Source organism: Triturus cristatus, chromosome 9 (assembly GCF_964204655.1).
Source record: "Triturus cristatus chromosome 9, aTriCri1.1, whole genome shotgun sequence".
In the NCBI taxonomy this organism is placed as follows: Eukaryota; Metazoa; Chordata; class Amphibia; order Caudata; family Salamandridae; genus Triturus; species Triturus cristatus.
Window position 1 is genome coordinate 839,282,012 of NC_140592.1, and position 19,462 is coordinate 839,301,473.

A 19,462-nucleotide genomic window follows, 5' to 3' on the forward strand; every position below is an offset into this window, starting at 1 on the left:
CTGTTTTTGGAAAGATTTTAGGGCTAGAAAGATCGCCAAGAGCTCCAGATGGTTGATGTGGAGCAATTTTTGCTGTGGCGTCCATAGACCTTGCATTGTGAGGTGTAGGAGGTGCGCTCCCCAGCCGGAGAGCGATGCGTCCGCTGTTAGAATCACCTGAGGAACCGGGTCCAGGAACGGCCGCCCTTTGGAAAGGTTTGTGGTGTTCCACCACTGCAGAGAGTGATGTGTGCGGCCGTCCACCAACACCAGATCCGTCAGCTGACCCTGGGCCTGGTTCCACTGTTGTGCTAGGCACTCCTGAAGTGGACGCATGTGTAGTCTTGCATGGGGCACTATAAAGATGCAAGACGCCATCATTCCTATGAGCTTCATGAACACTCTTGCTGGAAGAGAGTGTTGGGGAAGGAATGTTTTTCGTAAGGCTTGAATGCTTGTGATTCTGGCTGTGTTTGGATAGGCAATACCTTTGGAGGTGTCTATAGTGGCCCCGAGATATTGCTTTGTGTGAGATGGTATGAGGTGGGACTTTTGGTAGTTCACCGTGAAGCCTAGCTGGTGGAGCAGTTGGATGGTGCTGTTTGTATGCTGCACGCATTGGTGGTAAGACGCGGCTTTTATCAGCCAGTCGTCTAAGTAAGGGAAGACGTGAATGTGTTGACGTCTGAGGTGTGCTGCTACTACCGCTAGGCATTTGGTAAACACCCGTGGTGCGGTGGTGACTCCGAAGGGGAGAACCGTGAATTGGTAATGTTGCCCGTCCACCACGAACCTGAGGTATTTCCTGTGAGAGGGGTGTATTGGAATGTGAAAGTATGCGTCTTTCAGATCCAATGTTGTGAGAAAGTCTCCCTGACAGAGGAGTGGGAGGACTTGTTGTAGGGTGACCATATGGAAATGGTCTGAATGTATGTAGGCATTTAGAGGCCGGAGGTCCAGAATGGGCCTGAGGGTCCCGTCTTTCTTTGGTATTAGGAAATATAGGGAGTAAACCCCTAGATTTTGCTGATTGGTGGGGACCTGCTCTATAGCGTGTTTTTGGAGGAGGGAGAGTACCTCCTGTTTGAGCAGTGTGGAATGTTCTTGAGACATTGGGCGGTGCCTTGGTGGGATATTGGGTGGGGTAGATGTTTGCTCGAGACAGTACCCTGACCGAATGATTTGGGTCACCCATTTGTCCGATGTTATGGACTCCCATGCGTGGATAAAGTTTTGTAGTCTGCCCCCGACCGGAGTGGAATGGTCTGGGGGGAGCGGAGGGAAGTCATTGTGTGGGCGGGGTGGCAGAACGGGTGTTGTTAGTTTTGCCCCTGCCCTTATTGTTGTTGCCTCTGTAACCACCCCTTTGGTTGCCCTTTGAAAAGGTATTTTGAGGAGGGGATTTGTAGGAGGTAGAGGTGCTATCGGTGGAGAAGCCTCTGCCTGTGCCACGAAAGGAGGAGCGTCGAAAGGAACGTTTAGACGCTTGTGTTTGGAGTGCCCCCATAGACTTTGCTGTGTCTGTGTCCTTTTTCATCTTTTCCAACGCTTCGTCTACCTTGGGCCCAAAGAGCGTTTGTTGGTCAAAGGGGTGATTGAGTATGGACGCCTGGACTTCAGGCTTAAACCCTGAGATCCTGAGCCAGGCATGGCGACGAAGCAGGACACTGGTATTTATGGCTCTAGAAGCAGTGTCGGCTGCATCGAGGGCACACTTAATGGAGGTGTTTGTAATGAGTTTACCCTCCTGTATTAGCTCATGAGCCCTACGCTTGTGTTTCTCGGGGAGGTGCTGCATAAGAGCCTCAAGTTCATCGTAGTGTGCTCTGTCATAGCGCGCAAGTAGCGCTTGTGTGTTTGCAATGCGCCACATGTTTGCAGCTTGAGAGGCGGTGCGCTTGCCAGACGCGTCTAGGAGTTTGGATTCCTTGTCTGGCGGTGGGGCTTCTCCTGAGGACTGGGAGTTAGCCCGCTTTCTAGCTGTAGAGACAACTAGGGAATCTAAGGGAGCAGGGCCCTTAATGTATGCAGGGTCTGTGGGTGCCGCCTTATACTTTTTCTCTATTCTAGGGTTTAGTACCCTGGCCCTGACAGGGTCTTTGAACACCTCTGCGGCATGCTTGGTGACACCCTTAAGCATGGGTAAGATGGAGGTGGATTTGTCCTGTATGTCAAATGTATCCAGTAAGAAGTCGTCTTCCACTGGTTCAGTGTGCATGTCCACCCCATGGTAGTGTGCTGCTCTCTGCACTAAATGATGGAACCCTAAGGAGTCCTCTGGAGGAGACGGCCTGGATGGGTATAGGTCGTCCTGAGGAATATCGGGTACATCAGGGTTATTGTAATCTTCCCACGGGTCTGGGGTCCCTGGTGGAGTGGGATCCATGGGGGCATCCGCCGGATAATTGTCCGGGTCCCCATCGTCCGGATCTGGGGACGGGGCCGGAGAGTAGTGAGGTAAGGGTGGCGGAGACCTGGGAGGGGGTGGAGGAGGTGGAGGAGGTAGGGGAGGTGGTAGTGGGGAGGGCACTCTGAGGGGAGAAGTAGCAGAGTCCTTCCGTTTGGGTGGTGGAGGAGGAGCCGGAGTATCAAGGCGTCTTTTCTTGATAATTAAAGTCAATAGTCCAGTCTTTGGATCTTTGGACAGAGTCTTTTGTAGAGGGTCTGGTGTAAACAGAGCCAGTGGCGTCGAATCGTCCGTCGGCACCGGTGATTTCGGAACCGAGGACTTCGATGGTTTGTGTGCGCCATGCTTTTTTGGGGCCTCCTGTTTTTTCGGCGTCGAAGGAGTTTTCGGCGCCGGAGCGTCGGTGCCGACAGATTTATGTTTGTGTTTGGTCGGCACCGAGAGTCCAGGCTTCGGCACCGGTGGCTTCGGAGTCGAGCTGGATATTGCTTTCTTCGGTGCCGGATGCTGTTTTTCGGCACCGGGCGTCGGCTGGCTCGATCCCGAGCTGCCGTGAGACTTTGGATGCTTCGACACCGAGCCCGAAGGTGGGGTGATCGAAGCTTTGGTCTTGGTTTTGCCCAGGCCTGCAGGCGAGGGAGTAACCCGAGTCTCTTTGGTTTTGGGCGCGGGGGTGGGAGGGGGCACAGTACTCACGGCCCGCTGCGCCGGTGTGATGTCCTCCACGTCGGAGTCGTCGGCCTCGGAAGCGCTGACGACGTCTTCTTCCTGCTCGGTGTGTGTTTGCCCCGAAGCTTCGGCGCCGTCTCCGAAGATGTCCGGTGGAGCTGCAGACGATGAGTGCGCCATGGTGCGTCGAGCTTTTCGATCCCGGATGGTTTTCTTCGATCGAAAAGACTTACAGGCGGGGCAGTCTCTGGCCTCGTGTTCTGGAGAGAGGCAAAGATTACACACCTGATGGAGGTCGGTGTGGGGAAATTTAGACCCACATTTTGGGCACTTTTTGAACGGAGTCCTTTCCATCGGCCGGGACCGGAGTCGAGGAGGGCCCGAAGGCCGGTGCCGATGTACGGGATGGAGAAAAAGTGCCGCTTCGAGAGATGAAGATGATGATGAAGAAACTCGAAGAGACGAGGATTTTCCGTCGAGGCTGGAACCGTAGAAGTTCGAAGCCGGAGCACGAAGTATCACATCCGAGCCCGATGGCGGAAAAAAACAATCTGAGGATGGAGCCGAAGCCCATGCGCAGTACGGACCGAAGGAGGAGTCACCAAACTCGTGACTTCCAAAGACTGTCCAAGAAGAAAAACAAACTGCAAACATCCGGGCCCAACACCAGATGGCGATCTATGCTAAGTGTACAATCTGCAGCTCATATGCCTCGAACATAAAGGTTTCAATATGACCAGGTAATTCAAGTTAAAGTCTGTTGGAACTGTTTAAATGAATTTGGTACTCATTTGCAAAAATATTTGTGGGGGAACCTAAGGAAAGGCTCATTGACCATTAAGGTTTGCCACTTCTACCAGGCATGGGTGCCAGTCGAAGCCCCGCCTTCTATTAAAAGAACTTTGTGTTCACTACGTAAATGGGTTCAAATAGGCTCTTGATGTTGAAATAATGTATAAAGGATGCAGTTGGCAGGCAGGGGATGAACAGATTGCTTGCTCTTGAAATTCTTGATGACTATTGTTGGACTTGACCCTCTATGCTGGGTCACCCCACAACTGTTGCAGCTCCCCCCCCGCCCCAAAGTTTTCTGAATTTCATTGTGCTGGCATTAGAACTCTGTGCACGTTATCACTGCTAACTAGTACTAAAGTGCTTGTGCTCTCTCCATAAATCATGGGTCAATTGGTGAACACCTAACTGGCACATTTAATTTACTTACAAGTCCCAACTAATAAGGAGGTACAACATGCACCAAGGGCCTGTAATTAAATGCTACTAGTGGGCCTGCAGCCCTTATTGTGCCACCCACTTAAGTAAACCTGTCATTGCAGCCTGTGTGCAGCTTTAAATTGCCAATTCGACCTGGCAAAACCAAACTTATGCCACGGCAAAACCAAACTTTTGCCACGCCTAAACCTCCCTTTTTAATACAAATAAGTCACCCCTAAGGTAGGCCCTAAACAGCCCATAGAGCCGGGTGCAGTGTATTTAAAATGTTGAGCATGTATTTTTAGGTTTTACATGTCCGTAAAAAACACCCAAATTAATTGTTTCTCTAATGTGAGGCCTACCTCTCCCATTGGATAAAAGTGGGTTACCATATTACACTAATAAGGTATAGCTTTTGTTTGGGAACTAGCAGAAATGTCATGTTTGGTCTTTAAGGAATTGTAATTTAAAATCCTCTTTAATGGTAAAGTCGTTTTTTAAGTCACAATGCTAAACATACCACTTTTAGAAAGGCGGTATTTTCTTGTCCTAACCATATGGTACCTTCAGCCTGGGTCACATGACTGTGATTACAGTGTCAGTTGGACTTAGTATATTCCTCCCAGACAGTGAGACAAAGGGAGCCTAGGTGTTAGCAGTATGGGCCATTCTGCCAGGATGGGAGGGGTGTAGCTGTTCCCTGCCCAACTCACATTTCAAATGAGCTAACTCGGCACACTCACAAATAACTTCACACCAGTTTTAGGTCACCCTAGACCTCTTGGAGTCTGGGCAGGGAGGAAGGACATTCCAGAACCGACTGTGGGCAAGACAATTCTAGAAGTTTCTTTCATTTCAAAGCTGTCACGAGGTATAGAAATAGGACCCTTAGACCCACTCTGAAGTTCACACCTGCACCTGCGAAGGACACCCAGAAGGACTGTCTTCGACTTCAGGACTGTCCTGCTGCTTGCAGCTTGTCGTGTATCCTCAGAGGACAGCCCTACTGCTGGAGGCCTGCCTTGCCGCTTGATCCCAGGACTACAATAGTGACTCTACGGATCAGATGACTGACTGACTGACCTGTTCTCAGCTATAGGGATATAAATAAGCTCCACAGGCCTCTCTGCCCCTGCCCAGCTGCAAAGGCCCTGTCCGGACCTGCAACTGAACTTACCTGAGCCCTTCTGGCCTCTGCTGAGGTGAATCTCGATCCCCTAGAGGTGCCTTCCTAAGTCCAGGTCGCTTGGCTGAATCAGATGAGCTCCTCTGGGGAAAAAAGAGAAAAATCCTGAAGTTCTGGGCACTTCCTGGACGGGCCCATTTGGACGAGATCTTGCAGACACGGCAACCCACACGACTCGTCCCACTACATTGAATACAGAAAAAACGAGATCTGCACTTCGTGCTACAGCGACAACAGCCTGCAGTGACCCACACGAAGCTCCAGCGCTGCTTGTCTGCAACAGCTGACCAGATGTTGGAGCTACAGCGACGACCATCCTCAAAGCTCTCCACGCAGCCTCCTCCAATGCCAACTGGGCTCTTTGTGCCAGACTTTAAGGTACCTTTTTCAGTAGGAATAACCTGGTCCCTGTACCCAGCCCGGGCTCCATTGTGTGGCCTGAACTTGTGACTTTCCCCAGTCTAATTCGGCAAGACGACTAGTAGCGCTTTGTACTTTTAAGTGCTATACTTAATTAAAACGTTGAAACTGCATTTCTCGGGTTCAACTGATTAGATTTTTGTCATTTTTGTATACAATGTTTTATTAAGTTTCATTGCATTCTTCTACATTGGTGGGGGCTTTTTGTTGTGTTTTCACTCGATTATTGAGTGTTGCTTTTATGATTTATTTATAAATCGAATAAAGCTTAATTTAATTTGACTTGAGTGTTGCATAAATACTTCACACATTGCATCTAATAAAGCCACACTACTTTGTGCATACTACCAGAGGATTAAGAACAGGTTAATTTAGTGACTTTTTGTGGTTCACCCTCAGAGATAGACGTTGTTACTTGAGAAGGGTTTTCACCCCCCCCCCCCCCCAATTAAAAACCCAATTTATAACTATGAGAAAAGAGGCAAGTTGACTGCAAAATATGGAGATCGCAGGCATAGTAATTCTTGGTAAACTCTGCATGAGTGTCACCCACTGCAGGATCTCTTCCATGGGCGTGGTATGTCTTCAGTACTAAAGAAGCTTGAACTTGGGAGACGGCTTGGCATCAGTCAGGATCTCTAAGTGAGCAAACAATGTGTTCAAGAGACAGGCCTGTGTCATGATGGAGAATTTGGTTCATGCATATGGTAGGAGAGATTGGTAAAACTCATAAGAAATGTGAGCATATTCTGAGAAGTCAAGGAGGTCAGAGACCCACACTGCCTCGTCCATGCTGTGGCTATCATAATGATGTGACATGGTTCTCTTTTTATCTTTTGTCTCCTACCATGTCATAAAAAAAGTATCCCTCCGATCTCACTTGTCAAAAGCCTGTTGGTAAATATCTAGCATTTCCTTTTGGTCTTGGTGGAGAGGAGATGCAGCTTGGGCTAGCTCCAGTGGTAGAACACCTTGCCAACTTCAGATTGTGCTAGCTCACACTTGTGCACAAACAAAAAGGTGATAGATGGAATGCTTCAATTCAAGTCAAGTCAAGTCAAGTCAGAGAATTTATATAGCGCACTACATACCCAGAGGGTCTCAGGCGCTAAGGGGGGGGAGGAGGATTACTAGTCAAATATCCACGTTTTAAGTTGTTAATTATAATTTTAATTTTAATTAATTTCAGCCACGGGGAATCACTTGGGCTGCATTCCAAACCAACCTTTTGCACCCACTGTGCCATTCTATAAAGAGATCCAGCCTATGCAGATCAGTCCTGATCATGCTCCAATAGCAACAGCCCATCCCATTTTGCCCGGTCAGGGCTACTTCAGAAAGCACCTCAATCACACCGGGCTCGGTTTTGGTCAACTTGTGTCTCGTCAGTGAGGTATAATTTGAGTCCTATGGCACAGTGATCATGAGACCCACTTCCTTAGACACGTGTGGCACTTTCCTGTCTATTTGTTGAGTATATTGGCCCAATCATTTTTAACCCCCTAGCATATGTTCTGCCTTCAATACAGTCCTCTGCCAAATAGCCCTGCTCCACAACAACTGATTCTCCTCAGAAAGGGCAGTTGACCATGTTCCTGCTTGCTTTTTCACACAGAACATTTAATTGGAGTTATCTGTCCTTATTGAGACTGAAGAGATCCACTTTCTTGATAGAAATAATGTGAACCCTTTTCTAATGGCTTGAGTAAAGTGACAAGCAGGTATGCATCTTGGCAGCTCAGCAACCCTTCCTTGGACAACTGTTGAAGATGGGAACCCCGTCATCCATGGTTGCACCTATTACCGTGATAATATAACTATCATGCAGTAGGAAGTTATGAACAACCAAGATGTTTTTTTCTTTTGCACTACCATAAAAATCTTGTTCATGCGAGTGCCGTAATAGGTATAGCACACTTCAAAAGTAGTGAGAGAAAGGATGGGGGACCACATTTCTTTGGCTTGCAAACTAGGGGGAAAAAATCCAATCACTGGAGCTCAATTTTAACTCAAATGTTGCATCTATTTTTCTATAACTCAAAAGGCCCTTAATGACCAAGAATGTTGCCTACTTTCAAATAAGGCAACTAACTAAATTTGCCTTAAGAAATGTATACAGTACACAGACAATAAGAATTACTTAGAAGCCAGTACGATTTCATGCAGGGAAGTGTAAAGGAAAGGATTTGAATAAGGAAATGAAGAATCAAAAGAGAAAAATGACATTACTGAACACGGTCTATTTTTGGAATCTTACCACATATTTTAAAGCAGGTAAATAGGTTTTTAGACCACTTTTATATTTGCTACAAAATTTCACTGAGAGAAATCTATTTTACCTCAATGAAAGGGCACTGAATGCTACGTTTTAATCAAGGTATATGACAATTGTGACAAAGCCTTTAAATTCACCACCACATTTCATAAAATCATGCTAACACCACCAAAGAACAATTTAGATTGCGATTATAATTCATAATCTACTATTGTGTACTCCATCATTATGGCTTTCAATCATTCAGTCTAATGAAGTTGAACAGAAAATCCAAGTTTCTGCAACGTAAAAATGGTAGATCTTAAACACCAACCAATACCATAGCAGATTATTTTCTTATATAATGCTTTAAAAAGGACAACCTCTTTCAAAAATATTAAGGAGAACCTCCGAATAATGGAGGGTTTGATTCACAGTAGCAATATTATTTAAGAGGAAGGCTGTCTCAGGTAGTTAGTGACTAGGCCCTCGGACTCCACCACCAGTCAATAACTATCTGGTCACTGTCCCTTGGCTAACATTACACAAATATGTAAGCAGGAGTACATATTTTGTCTACCATATACCACATCAGAAAACGTGGAATACAAATTTGTAGCATAAGCATCGTATTCAAGTTGTCAAATGAAAATACCAAATAAGAAGAATTAGATGTCTTTACAAGTTTTCACATACCACAATAGTTGTTTTAGGGTCTTTGGCACCCAGTTCTCTTACAGCCAGTTCTTCATCTGCCGGCCCATAAGTAAAGTAATTTGGATAGAAAGCACCTGCTAACACAATCTGTAACCAATGGAAAAACAAAGTGAGTATCATAAATGAAAAATATGCTATGTCTAGGGGATTTGCTAGCCCAAAAGAAAGACACGAAAATGTTGTTCTATGTTTATCACTCACATGGTACCCATATCAGAGTCAGCAATTTCAAGTTCAGAAATATAAAATACATTTTTCATCCAAATTAGATATGTCCGTGGTTGTAAATTAAAACAATTTTCTCCATAAAATAAGGCCAATAAAGAAGCCAACAAAAGTCACTTCATATTGCTTTTTTCATTCATTTTACCAGCAAGTACTAGGTCTATAGAATGTTAAAGCATAAAAAACTTTGAGTTCCCTTTCAATGTGAACCCACAATTACTGTATACATAAATAAATGATTTCTATAATATTGCTATCAAAAACATTAGTTTCAATACTGTAGACATACTGTCATCAACTGCATAAGGGTTATATGCAGAGATGACAGAAACATTTGGTTTCAAATGTAGTTTTAATAGTTTCTGCTTTTATGGTAAACTCGTGAGTTAATCATTCTAATTTTAAATATTTTTTTTACCGCAAATAGAAGGGGGCGGGCGGGACGCTATGATTACATAGCCTAACGTGACCATAATATTAGAATCTCACCTGGCAGATAAAGTCTCTCCAAGGTGGCCCCTGGATGTCATGAGCTTTGTTGGTTTGGCAAAGTAAAAGGGTGTCAGACCATTAGGGCCTTGTATATTCCATGTTAATATGCAGGGAGCAATGGACTGGAGGGCCACCCTTGGAAAAAAGGATGATCTGTGCGCTTCATTTACAAGATGAGTCAGCCGGCATGATTTTGGACTAGTTGCAACATGCTCAACATCTTGCTGGAGAAACTTTGTAAATAGTAGTTCATGTAGAAAATCATCAATGGGGGATAAGCATCAACCATTTAGCCTTGGCAAGATTTCCTGGAGGGTATGTTGAAGCATACAATATTGAAGGGGAAGACCCTTTTCGTGGAAATCCACAGATACCTTAATTTAATTTCTATAAGAAATGTTGGTACTGCAGGCCACAAGAGCTTTATTCTCAATAAAATAAAAGTACTGATATAAACCACAAAACTGCTTGGAGGTAGAAGCAGTTTCTTTCACAAGTCAATTTATTTTGCCATGCCTTTTTGAACAACTTAAGGATATCCATCGAAGAAAGCATTCTATTTTTTTGTGTTGAAATTTTTTATTGAATTTTTATAGAACAAATATATCAAAGCATAAACACCAGAAAATGAAGAGAAAATAAATCCATATTGAAAGAAACAATGCAGAAAGATACTGGTGAATAAATATGATATAAATATGATATAAATATGCATTTAAATAGATAAATACTAATTGAAGTAATAATTATGTCAAGGCATAGAATGATACATTATAAAGACATAACCTATAAGGAGAGGAGAAGGGAAGAAGCTTAGACAACAGAAGTGCAGGAAGTATGAATAGATAGAACAAAGATAAAGTGATTAGATAAAGACAAAAGAACAGTACAACGAATAAAGCAGAGGATACAGAAGGCAAAGAAAAGAAAAGAAATAAACAAAGGACAAGAAAGGGTAAAAGCTGATTAATGTGCTTGGGTAAAAGTAGAAGCAGGGGAATTAGCAGCATTTGATTTAAGAAATGGAGACCAAATTCGGAGAAAGGTGTCAGCTTGATCCTGAAGGTTATAGATTGTGCGTTCATGTGAGGCAGTCTGGATCATCGCTACCAACCAATCTTCTTGAGAGGGAGGTAAAGATGATTTCCAATGACGCAAGATACATATTTTAGCAGTAGCAAGTGAGGTATGAAAAAGACGGAGTTGTGGTTTCGAGAGCTTTGGGGAGTGGCGTAAGTCATGCAAGAGAATGTTAGTTGGTGTAAGTGGCAATTTTAGGGGCATAGTGGAATTCAAAGTAGTACCAATGTAAGCCCAATAAGATTGGATACTAGGGCATTCACAAATGATATGAGTAATATCGCAACCTGAATTGGTACATCTCCAGCAGTTAGAATGGGAAAGAAGACCGGCTTTGTGCAATTTGACTGGAGACCAATGCCAATCGTGTAGTATTTTGAAAAGACAAAATTTGAGCCTTGATTCACGAGCTCCCTTGTTCAAATTCTCTAGAATCAAATCCCATTCAGTGTCGGAAAAGGAAATTGAGAGGCGAGCTTGCCATTTACGCTGAAGATCATGTGAAAGAGATCTAGAAAAAAGATGGGACGATAAAATTTTATATATACCAGAGGTAACACCTTTAAATTTCCCCCAAATGTGCAAATAGGATAAAATAGGGGAGTCTTGTAGTAGCCATGGCGAGGACCCCATATGGGTCTTCAGACATTGCTGGAGCTGAAGGTATTTAGAAGAATGATGTAGGGGAAGATCAAATTCTACCCTTAGCTGAGAGAATGGCTTAAAATCCCCATCATGCAGAAGCTGATCCGGATAGAGGATGCCTGCAGCACGCCAATCAGGCCAGGATAACATACGACCATTGATACGAATGCCCGAATTATTCCATAGGGGGGCCTTGATGTGAATTCTTGAATTCGAACCTAGCAACCTATGACTTCTCTGCCAGGATTTATGCATGGCAGATAGTATCGGATTTTTCGGGTCGAGACGACTAGTGCCACTACCATACAAAGGAGTAAGATTCGATTCCGAGGATAGAAGATGACGTTCTATTTGGACCCATTGTGGCAAGTCTTTAATACCAGGTAAAAAATATGAGAGTTGGGAAATATGTAACGCCAAAGAGTAGTGTTCAATGGATTGGAGACCAATGCCGCCAGATAACTGATGAGCCTTCAACTTAGTTATGGCAAGACGTGGCTTAGCAGTGCCCCAAATGAAGGTTTTAATCTGGGCGTCTACTGACCGGAGTAAGGATAAGGGAATCTGTAGGGGAAGCATGCCCAGAATGTAAATAAATCTTGGAAGAGTAACCATTTTAACAGCCTGAGCCCTACCCCAAAGAGAAAGACCCAAAGCCTTCCATTTATCAAAATCCCGTCGCATTTGGGAGATAAGAGGAGACAAATTATCTGTAACCATATCTTGTAACCCTTTATTAACTAGGACACCCAAGTATTTGAGGCGTGAGGACTGCCAATGAAAAGGAAAACCAAAGATGGCTGCTTTTGTGGTACCGTTAGAAATAGGTAAAGCCTCACTTTTGTCCCAATTAATCTTATAACCTGAAAAGGAAGAGAAATCATTAATAATTTGAAGAAGAGAGGGGATCGACCGAGGAAGACGAGTGAGAGTGAGTAAGATATCATCAGCGTACAGGTATATTTTGGAATGTCCAATGGGGAGGGGAATACCAGAAACTTCATCAGATTGACGCATGGTAGCAGCCAAAGGTTCCATAGCCAAAAGAAACAGAAGGGGGGATAATGGACAACCTTGGCGTGTCCCTCTCTTAATTGTAAAGGTATCAGACAGAAATCCACCACAATTCACTTGAGCAGAAAGATGATTGTAAAGTAAACGTACTTTATCAATACATTTTGTACCTAAGCCAAATTTTTCCATGACCGTGAAAAGATAATTCCATTCGATGCGATCAAACGCTTTTTCTGCGTCAAGTGAGAGGGCTAACGCATCATCTGTGAGATGTTGAGCCGACCACAGTGCATGGGCCAGAGAACGCAAATGATTCCGGGAAGAGCGTCCCGGTACAAAACCTACTTGGGAATGGTGTATCAAAGAAGGCAAAACTTTACGCAAACGGGACGCAAGGATACTAGCCAGGATTTTAATATCAGAGTTCAACAGGGAAATGGGACGATAACTACTGCAAAACTGGGGATCTTTGCCTGGCTTTGGTAGCACAACAATAATAGCTTTGTTAGAAAGGGGACCCAATGAGGATGCAGCATCCGCCTCCTGAAATGCGGCATGTAGAGTGTCAATAATATTGTGACCTGCCCAACGATAGAATTCAGGAGGAAACCCATCCTCGCCAGGGGCCTTGTGATAGGGCAGGGCAGCGATCGCACTGGAAACCTCGTCCCTAGTTATTTCACCCTCAAGGATGGCCTTACCATCCGCTGAGAGAGAAGGGAGATGCACCTTCGCAAGAAATGCCGTCATCTTATCCGAATCCATTCGATTATCAGAAGTATAAAGGGATTCGTAAAAGGAGGCGAACTCATTGACAATGTCTTGAGGTTTTGTGCACAAGTGTCCTTGCGCAGATCTGATGGCCGGAATGGCCATAGATGCCTCCCTTTGACGCAACTGCGCGGCTAGTAACCTTCCCGCCTTTTCTCCTTGCTCGTAGTGTCGACCTTTCATTTTCTGTAAGGCGTATTCTGCCTTAGATGTAAAGAGACTGTTTAAAGCCATTCGGGCTTGTTCGAGCAATTTGCGATTTTGTAAGGACGGAGAAGTGATATATAAGCGAGAATAGGTTTGTATGTCATGTTCAAGCTCCACTTGTTTCCTCGCATTTTGCTTATTAGCGAGTGCTGCATCACGCATTAATTGTCCCCTTAAAGTAGCCTTAGCTGCAGCCCAGAGAGTCCTGCTGGAGGTCACGGACCCCTGATTAGTAGAAAGATAAGTTTGAAGGTGTGATTGCAAGTGGGATTTACCAACAGGAGTCCTGTGGCGCTGAATGTTCATTCGCCAGGGCTTACGTCCAGGACTAGAAAGTCCCAGTTCAAGGGAAAGGAGAACCGGAGAGTGGTCAGACAATGCCGCTTCCAGAATACAGGAATCCGTGACCAACTTAACTGCATTCTGTGAGATGAGGAAGTAGTCAAGACGAGAAAACGTACCATGAGTCGACGCAAAGAAAGTATATTCCTTATCCGTTGGGTGACTGATACGCCAATGGTCAACCAACCCGATATCTGAGATAATGTCATCTAGCAAAGCCCTATCTGACGCATTGCCCCTATCTAATGGACCAGTTTTATCTAGAATAGAATCTTGCGTCACATTCCAGTCTCCACCAATCAAATATTGCGATGCATTAATTTCGAGCAACAAGCGGGATAATTGAAGAAAGAATGTTTTCTTGGTACCCGTAGGGGCATATAGAGACCCTACACAGACGTGAGAATCACCAATTTTAAGTTTAGCAAATACGTAGCGGCCATTTACATCTGACCATGTTTTAGAGACAGTGACCGGAAGGGATTTGCGAAGAAGAATTGCAACTCCACACTTGCGGAGGGGACCTGCGTCCGTGGATTCATCTTGTTGAATGCTGCTATGAATAACCTTACCCACCCAGTCTCTACAAAGTTTGTCTGATTCTAGAGCATCCAAATGGGTCTCCTGAAGCAAGGCTACATCTACATGCTTAGTCTGAAGGTAGGAGAGAACCTTCTTCCGTTTTATGTAATGGGTGAGACCATGGACATTCCAAGTAATTGCATTAAGAGAGTGTGTTTTTGCCATATTAGAACAACGCAAATATCAGAAACAGGAGAATGAAGCACAAAACAACGTGCTGAACCAAACAAAGGAAAAAGAAAAGAAGTGACAAAAAGAAGGGGAAACAAAAATAAAATAAATGGAAACGATACTTTGATTTAAATGGAATACATGAAAGAAGCGATAAGAAGAAGAATGAAAAAAGGAAAAAAGGGAGATGAGATTTAGAGAAGTGATACAAGAATAAGGAAAACTATAAAATATTGAGTAAAAGCAGAGAGAAATCAAGAGACCGTAAACTGTTACCCGCGGGTCTGGGCGCACTAGAGCACCGCCACGGGAAAAGACCCCACAGAAAAAGAGAAAAGATTAGGAGAGTAGTAATGATATAGAAGGAAGGCCCAGAAAAGCATTGTGAAAAAGAACATAGGTACGATAAGAAGGTAAAAAGAGCAAAATAGAGATTAAGAAGCAGTAATGCTTAGAAGGGGGGAATCTAGTAATAATTAAATGTAAAGTAACCTAAGATCATAAAGCATACAATGCGTGTATAAATAAGCATAGACCAACATGCAATCGTGCAAGTAGAATAATAAAACTGTAATTAAACCATTAGACGCCAAGGCGCCCAAGTAAATGCAGAATCATTAAGAAATATTTAAGCAATAAATTGTAACAGGAGGAGCAATGAGTATAGGAAGAAGAAAGAGTGATATTATTAGGCAGAGAAATAGCAGTAAGCAGACTGAAGGAGAAAAGAAATAAGGTAGAAAGCTAGGAAGAAAGAGGTAAAAAAGGACAAGCAGATATTATAAGAACAGCAAAACATGTGAAAAGTGTGGTAAATAATTAACAATAAAAATAAGACTCAAGAAAAAGAGTCTACAATTAACTGCCAATAGTATTAAGGACAACAACTTCCAGGAGTGAGAGAATTATTCAGTCCGCATCTGAAGGAGTTTTAAGAGGAGAACGTGACTTGTCTCTCTGCAAATCTTGTGAGAACGTAGCAACCGAAACCGATTGTATTGCAGATTTCCTATCTTCTTGTGAGCGATGAAGACGTTCAAGATCCCTACTCCGAGGTCGGGGGCTGCTAGGAAGGCGCCTGTTGCGATCTGACAATGTAGTGGAAGACTTAGAGGGTGATTGGGACTGAACTTGCTGTGAGGGTGTAGTGAGAACCTCCATCTCTTGAGGATGAAGACGGTCCATAAATTGCTGAAGATGCTCTGGGTCGAAAAAGTCCTTAGAAACTCCATCTTTGGTAACGCGAAAGCGTGCTGGGTCAAATAGGCCATATTTGATACCTAATTGACGTAGTTGAGGTCGCATGGAAAGAAAGGCTTTCCGACGCTCATTAGTTTCCTTGGAGAAATCAGCTGCCATAAAAATGCGATGACCTTCAAAAGAAAAGGAGCCTTGAAGCCGAGCCGCAGATAGTATTTGTCTTGTTTGTTCATGACGGAGAAGACAGGCAATAATCGGTCGTGGACGCGCGGCGGGATCACCACGTGGAGGACCAATTCTATGAGCCCGTTGTATCTCCAGAGGTGGATTGAAAGGAATACCAGTTAGCTTTGGGAGAATACGACACAGAAATACACTGGAACTCTGCCCTTCAATGCGCTCTGGAAAACCAAAAAAACGGATGTTGTCTCTCCTACTTCTGTCTTCCAAATCAATGAGTTTACTATGGAAGAGTAAAAGGTCCCGGTCTTGATTTGGAAGAGATTCCAATCGATTCTCCACTGCCAGAATTCTAGAATCAAGGGATTCAAACTTCGTATGAAAGTTGGTAATTTCTGTCTTAATTGATTTAGTCTCCTCGGCTAGTGATGTAATTGTAAGGTGCATGTCATCTAATCGACGACTAACCTCGGAAATTTCGTGCAGAATACGTTGCAAAGCTGCCGCCGACGCCTGCCCACCATTAGAGACCGAAGCCTGAGGTGAAGCGGAAGGAGAGGAGGCATTGCCTTTTGTTGGCATATTGATAGACTGCTTGAGGGCTTCTGCAAAAAGAAGTGGTTTAGAAGCCTTGTTTCCTTGCTTAGAGGCAGACATTTGAGGAGAATGTTTGATAAAAACTTTGAAAGTACGTAAAGCCGTCTTGCTGTTAAGGAATGCTTATATGTAATTGCAGAAAAATACCAAGACATGCAAAAGAAACACTTAATAACTGTATATGTATGATATTAATAAGCTAAAAGGAGCTTATAACGCATTTCTAGACAGTAAAATGTAAAAGTACATCATTGCTTAATGACCCCCACTGCTTACACTTGTGAATATGATAACAACTGCCGCTATATTCAGGGGCACGTAAATAGAGGTAAGATAAAATGAAACATCATATGCGCGCTTATGGTAATAATAATAAGCACAGCTACATACACAGCGAGATGAACAAGGCTGTAGAATGCAAGGTAATCATAGTCAAAGCAGAAAAAGCACAGCCCAACTGAAGAAGTTAACATGGGCACTATAATGGCATTGGAAAAAAGCACACTCTTGTGCGAGACATATAGACTGCGCTAAAGGAGGCCATGAAGCGCCAGCTGTAACCAAAGTCAAAAAGGCGCGAAACTGTAACTGTAGCAAAAAAGTTCAGCTTGGAAGAACAGTTTAGCGTGATGAATCGAAAATTAATTTGCTGACCTGATGATACACTCATTGACTGGATGAGGTGGGTGACATAGGTGCCACAACAGGATTATAGAAGGAAGTAATCCTACCAGTAGCTGAGCGTCGACACGTCAAGAATCCTAACTCCTGTCAGGCGACATTCCTGAAAAGAAATATTACAGCAGGCAGGTTGAGAGAGGTGCAGCTTCATGAGGAGGTGGATACTCGTCAGGAGCAACGAAGGCGCGGCCTCATGAGGAGGCGGGCGCCCGTCGTCAGCAACGAAGGCGCGGCCTCATGAGGAAGCAAGCGCTCTTCAGCAGCAACAGAGGCGCGGCTTCATGGGGGCAGGCGTTCTTCGTAACAGAGGCGCGGCTTGAGGAGGAAGAAGAGGCAGCCTGAGTAGATACGTCAGACAAGCCCCGCCGGACACGCAGCTCCACACAACCCTGTCATCGAGGCAGACAATACTAGGGAAACTTCGCCGTCACATCGTCGAGAACACGCCCAAATCGTGCCCACCACCTTCCGGCTGACGCAGGGCACAAGAAAAGGACTCCAAAGCCGATGTGAGGTAAGAAATTTCCGTTAAGGGTCCATCCCGCGACGGAGCTCACTCGTCAGGCGGCCATCTTCCTGCGTGGCCAGACCACGCCCCCGAAGAAAGCATTCTAGGTGATACTGTAGACCTGCAGGATAAGGGTAAGACTAGGACCAGGAATGAGACGGTCTCAAATGAAACTTTTTTTTTTTTTAAGGCAGGCTGTGGAATATTGTGACAGGTGAAGAAAAAAGATGCTATTAAAATGCATCTTATTAACACATGGCTGAAGTTGTATTTGGGGGTTTCAAGATTCAATACATGAAATGTTATCTGAGAAAATCAATTCACCCTAGCTCTTAATCTAAGAAAACATTACTCCTCTGCTGAGCAAGCAGACAATACAGCTTGACAAAACAACGCAAAAAAGACCAAGTGCTCATTCAGCAATTATCAGCTTCTAGTACACTCCTGGCCAATGAAGTCTAAGCAGGAATGTATTTTGCATATCACAGATGGGTCCCTTCCTACCAAGGCATAACATCGTAATACAATGAGTGTTCTAAGGAAAAACGGTACACAGTCATTACTATACCCTTCTATGACTTAACAAAACCAACAACAAGCTGGTCTTTCGCATGATCCATTCTCCTCTATTTATTAAGAAACAGCCCACTGAGGGTTCAGGCTTTGCAAATGCTCCTCTATCTTAGGAGGGTGAAGAGGGGGAAGAAAGTTGGAAGACGGACAGGCTGATCTATATGTAAAGCAGAAGGGCAGACACCACTTTAGGCAACAAAGAAAGAGCAAATATGAAAGATCAACTTGTGTGGGTAAAAGAGAGTACGAGTTTCCAGACCAAAAGGACATGCAATTCGCAGACTCTAAAAGGTTAGGTAACTCATAAGAAAGGCAGTCGAGAGAATCAACTGACTAACAGAACAGTGTATCTGTTCGAACAGACTCCATGAGGAAAATCATAAACATATGTAAGTCACACTGCTGAACAACAAACTGCTTGGAACAGAAACATTTATATCAGGCCTTTTGATCAAAAAAGTCTGGTCGGGAAGGCACAAGAATGAGGATATCGCAGCCAAGTACCTTTCACTATAGAGATGTCAAAACCATTTTTAAGTGACAGACAGCGCATAACACAGAATGTTCAACAGATGAGCTTCAAAATGGTCTAGACTAGTAGTCTGGCAGAAAGAGAGACACCTCTCCTAGCATCCAGCCTAAACAGATTTGGTTGCCAGTTGATGGGTAGCTGGAATGACACTCCAACAAAAAACTATAAACCGTTAATTGACACTGCTCATTCAATGATAAAAGAATTTGATTCAGAGACCACATCTTGAACTGTATTGGAGGACACAAAGGTTACGAAACCTTAAATCAATCAATCAATCAAATAATCTTTATTTTCGATCATTTAGATCATCAAAGATATAAATACATAGCAATTTTTTAAAATTTTGAAGTTTGATATTTTAAACAATTACATGTAAACAATGACTTTCGAAAATTTCATAATACAAGCGTTAAAAAACATGAAAAAAGATAATCCAAAATCTTATGACATTATACAACCCCCCCTCTTTTAAAAGACGAGTTCGAACATACCACATGGCCATTAGATACTTTGCCACAGCAAAAACAATCGGAGGTGACAGATCAGTTTTTAGGATTCTGAACGCAGGCAGATATTTCCTAAATCCCATATTTTTGAGAATGGGTAGAAGCCAGTACTTCCTTGCTCTTTGGTAGGCTTTACAAAAGAGGGCCACATGTAAATCGCTTTCCTGCGGATATGCACAGGCTGGGCATTGCTCTATTGTTGGAGGCTGGGACCAAGAGCTGGTAAAGGCCCTCAGAGGTAGAGAACCATATCTCCACTGTAGGTAGAGCTTTCTTGCCATCACAGGAGCCATGCCATCCAAAACACTT

General features: G+C 43.9%; 1 protein-coding gene across 1 annotated transcript in view; it reads right to left on the reverse strand.

Moving 5' to 3' along the window:
- Positions 1 to 19,462, reverse strand: part of TDRD9 (tudor domain containing 9) — a 2,714,501-nt gene that overhangs the window by 1,363,365 nt on the left and 1,331,674 nt on the right. Inside the window, exon 22 of the mRNA XM_085626273.1 lies at positions 8,824 to 8,931. Within this exon, the coding sequence (XP_085482399.1) occupies positions 8,824 to 8,931 (108 nt within the window). The remainder of the gene's footprint in view (positions 1 to 8,823; positions 8,932 to 19,462) is intronic.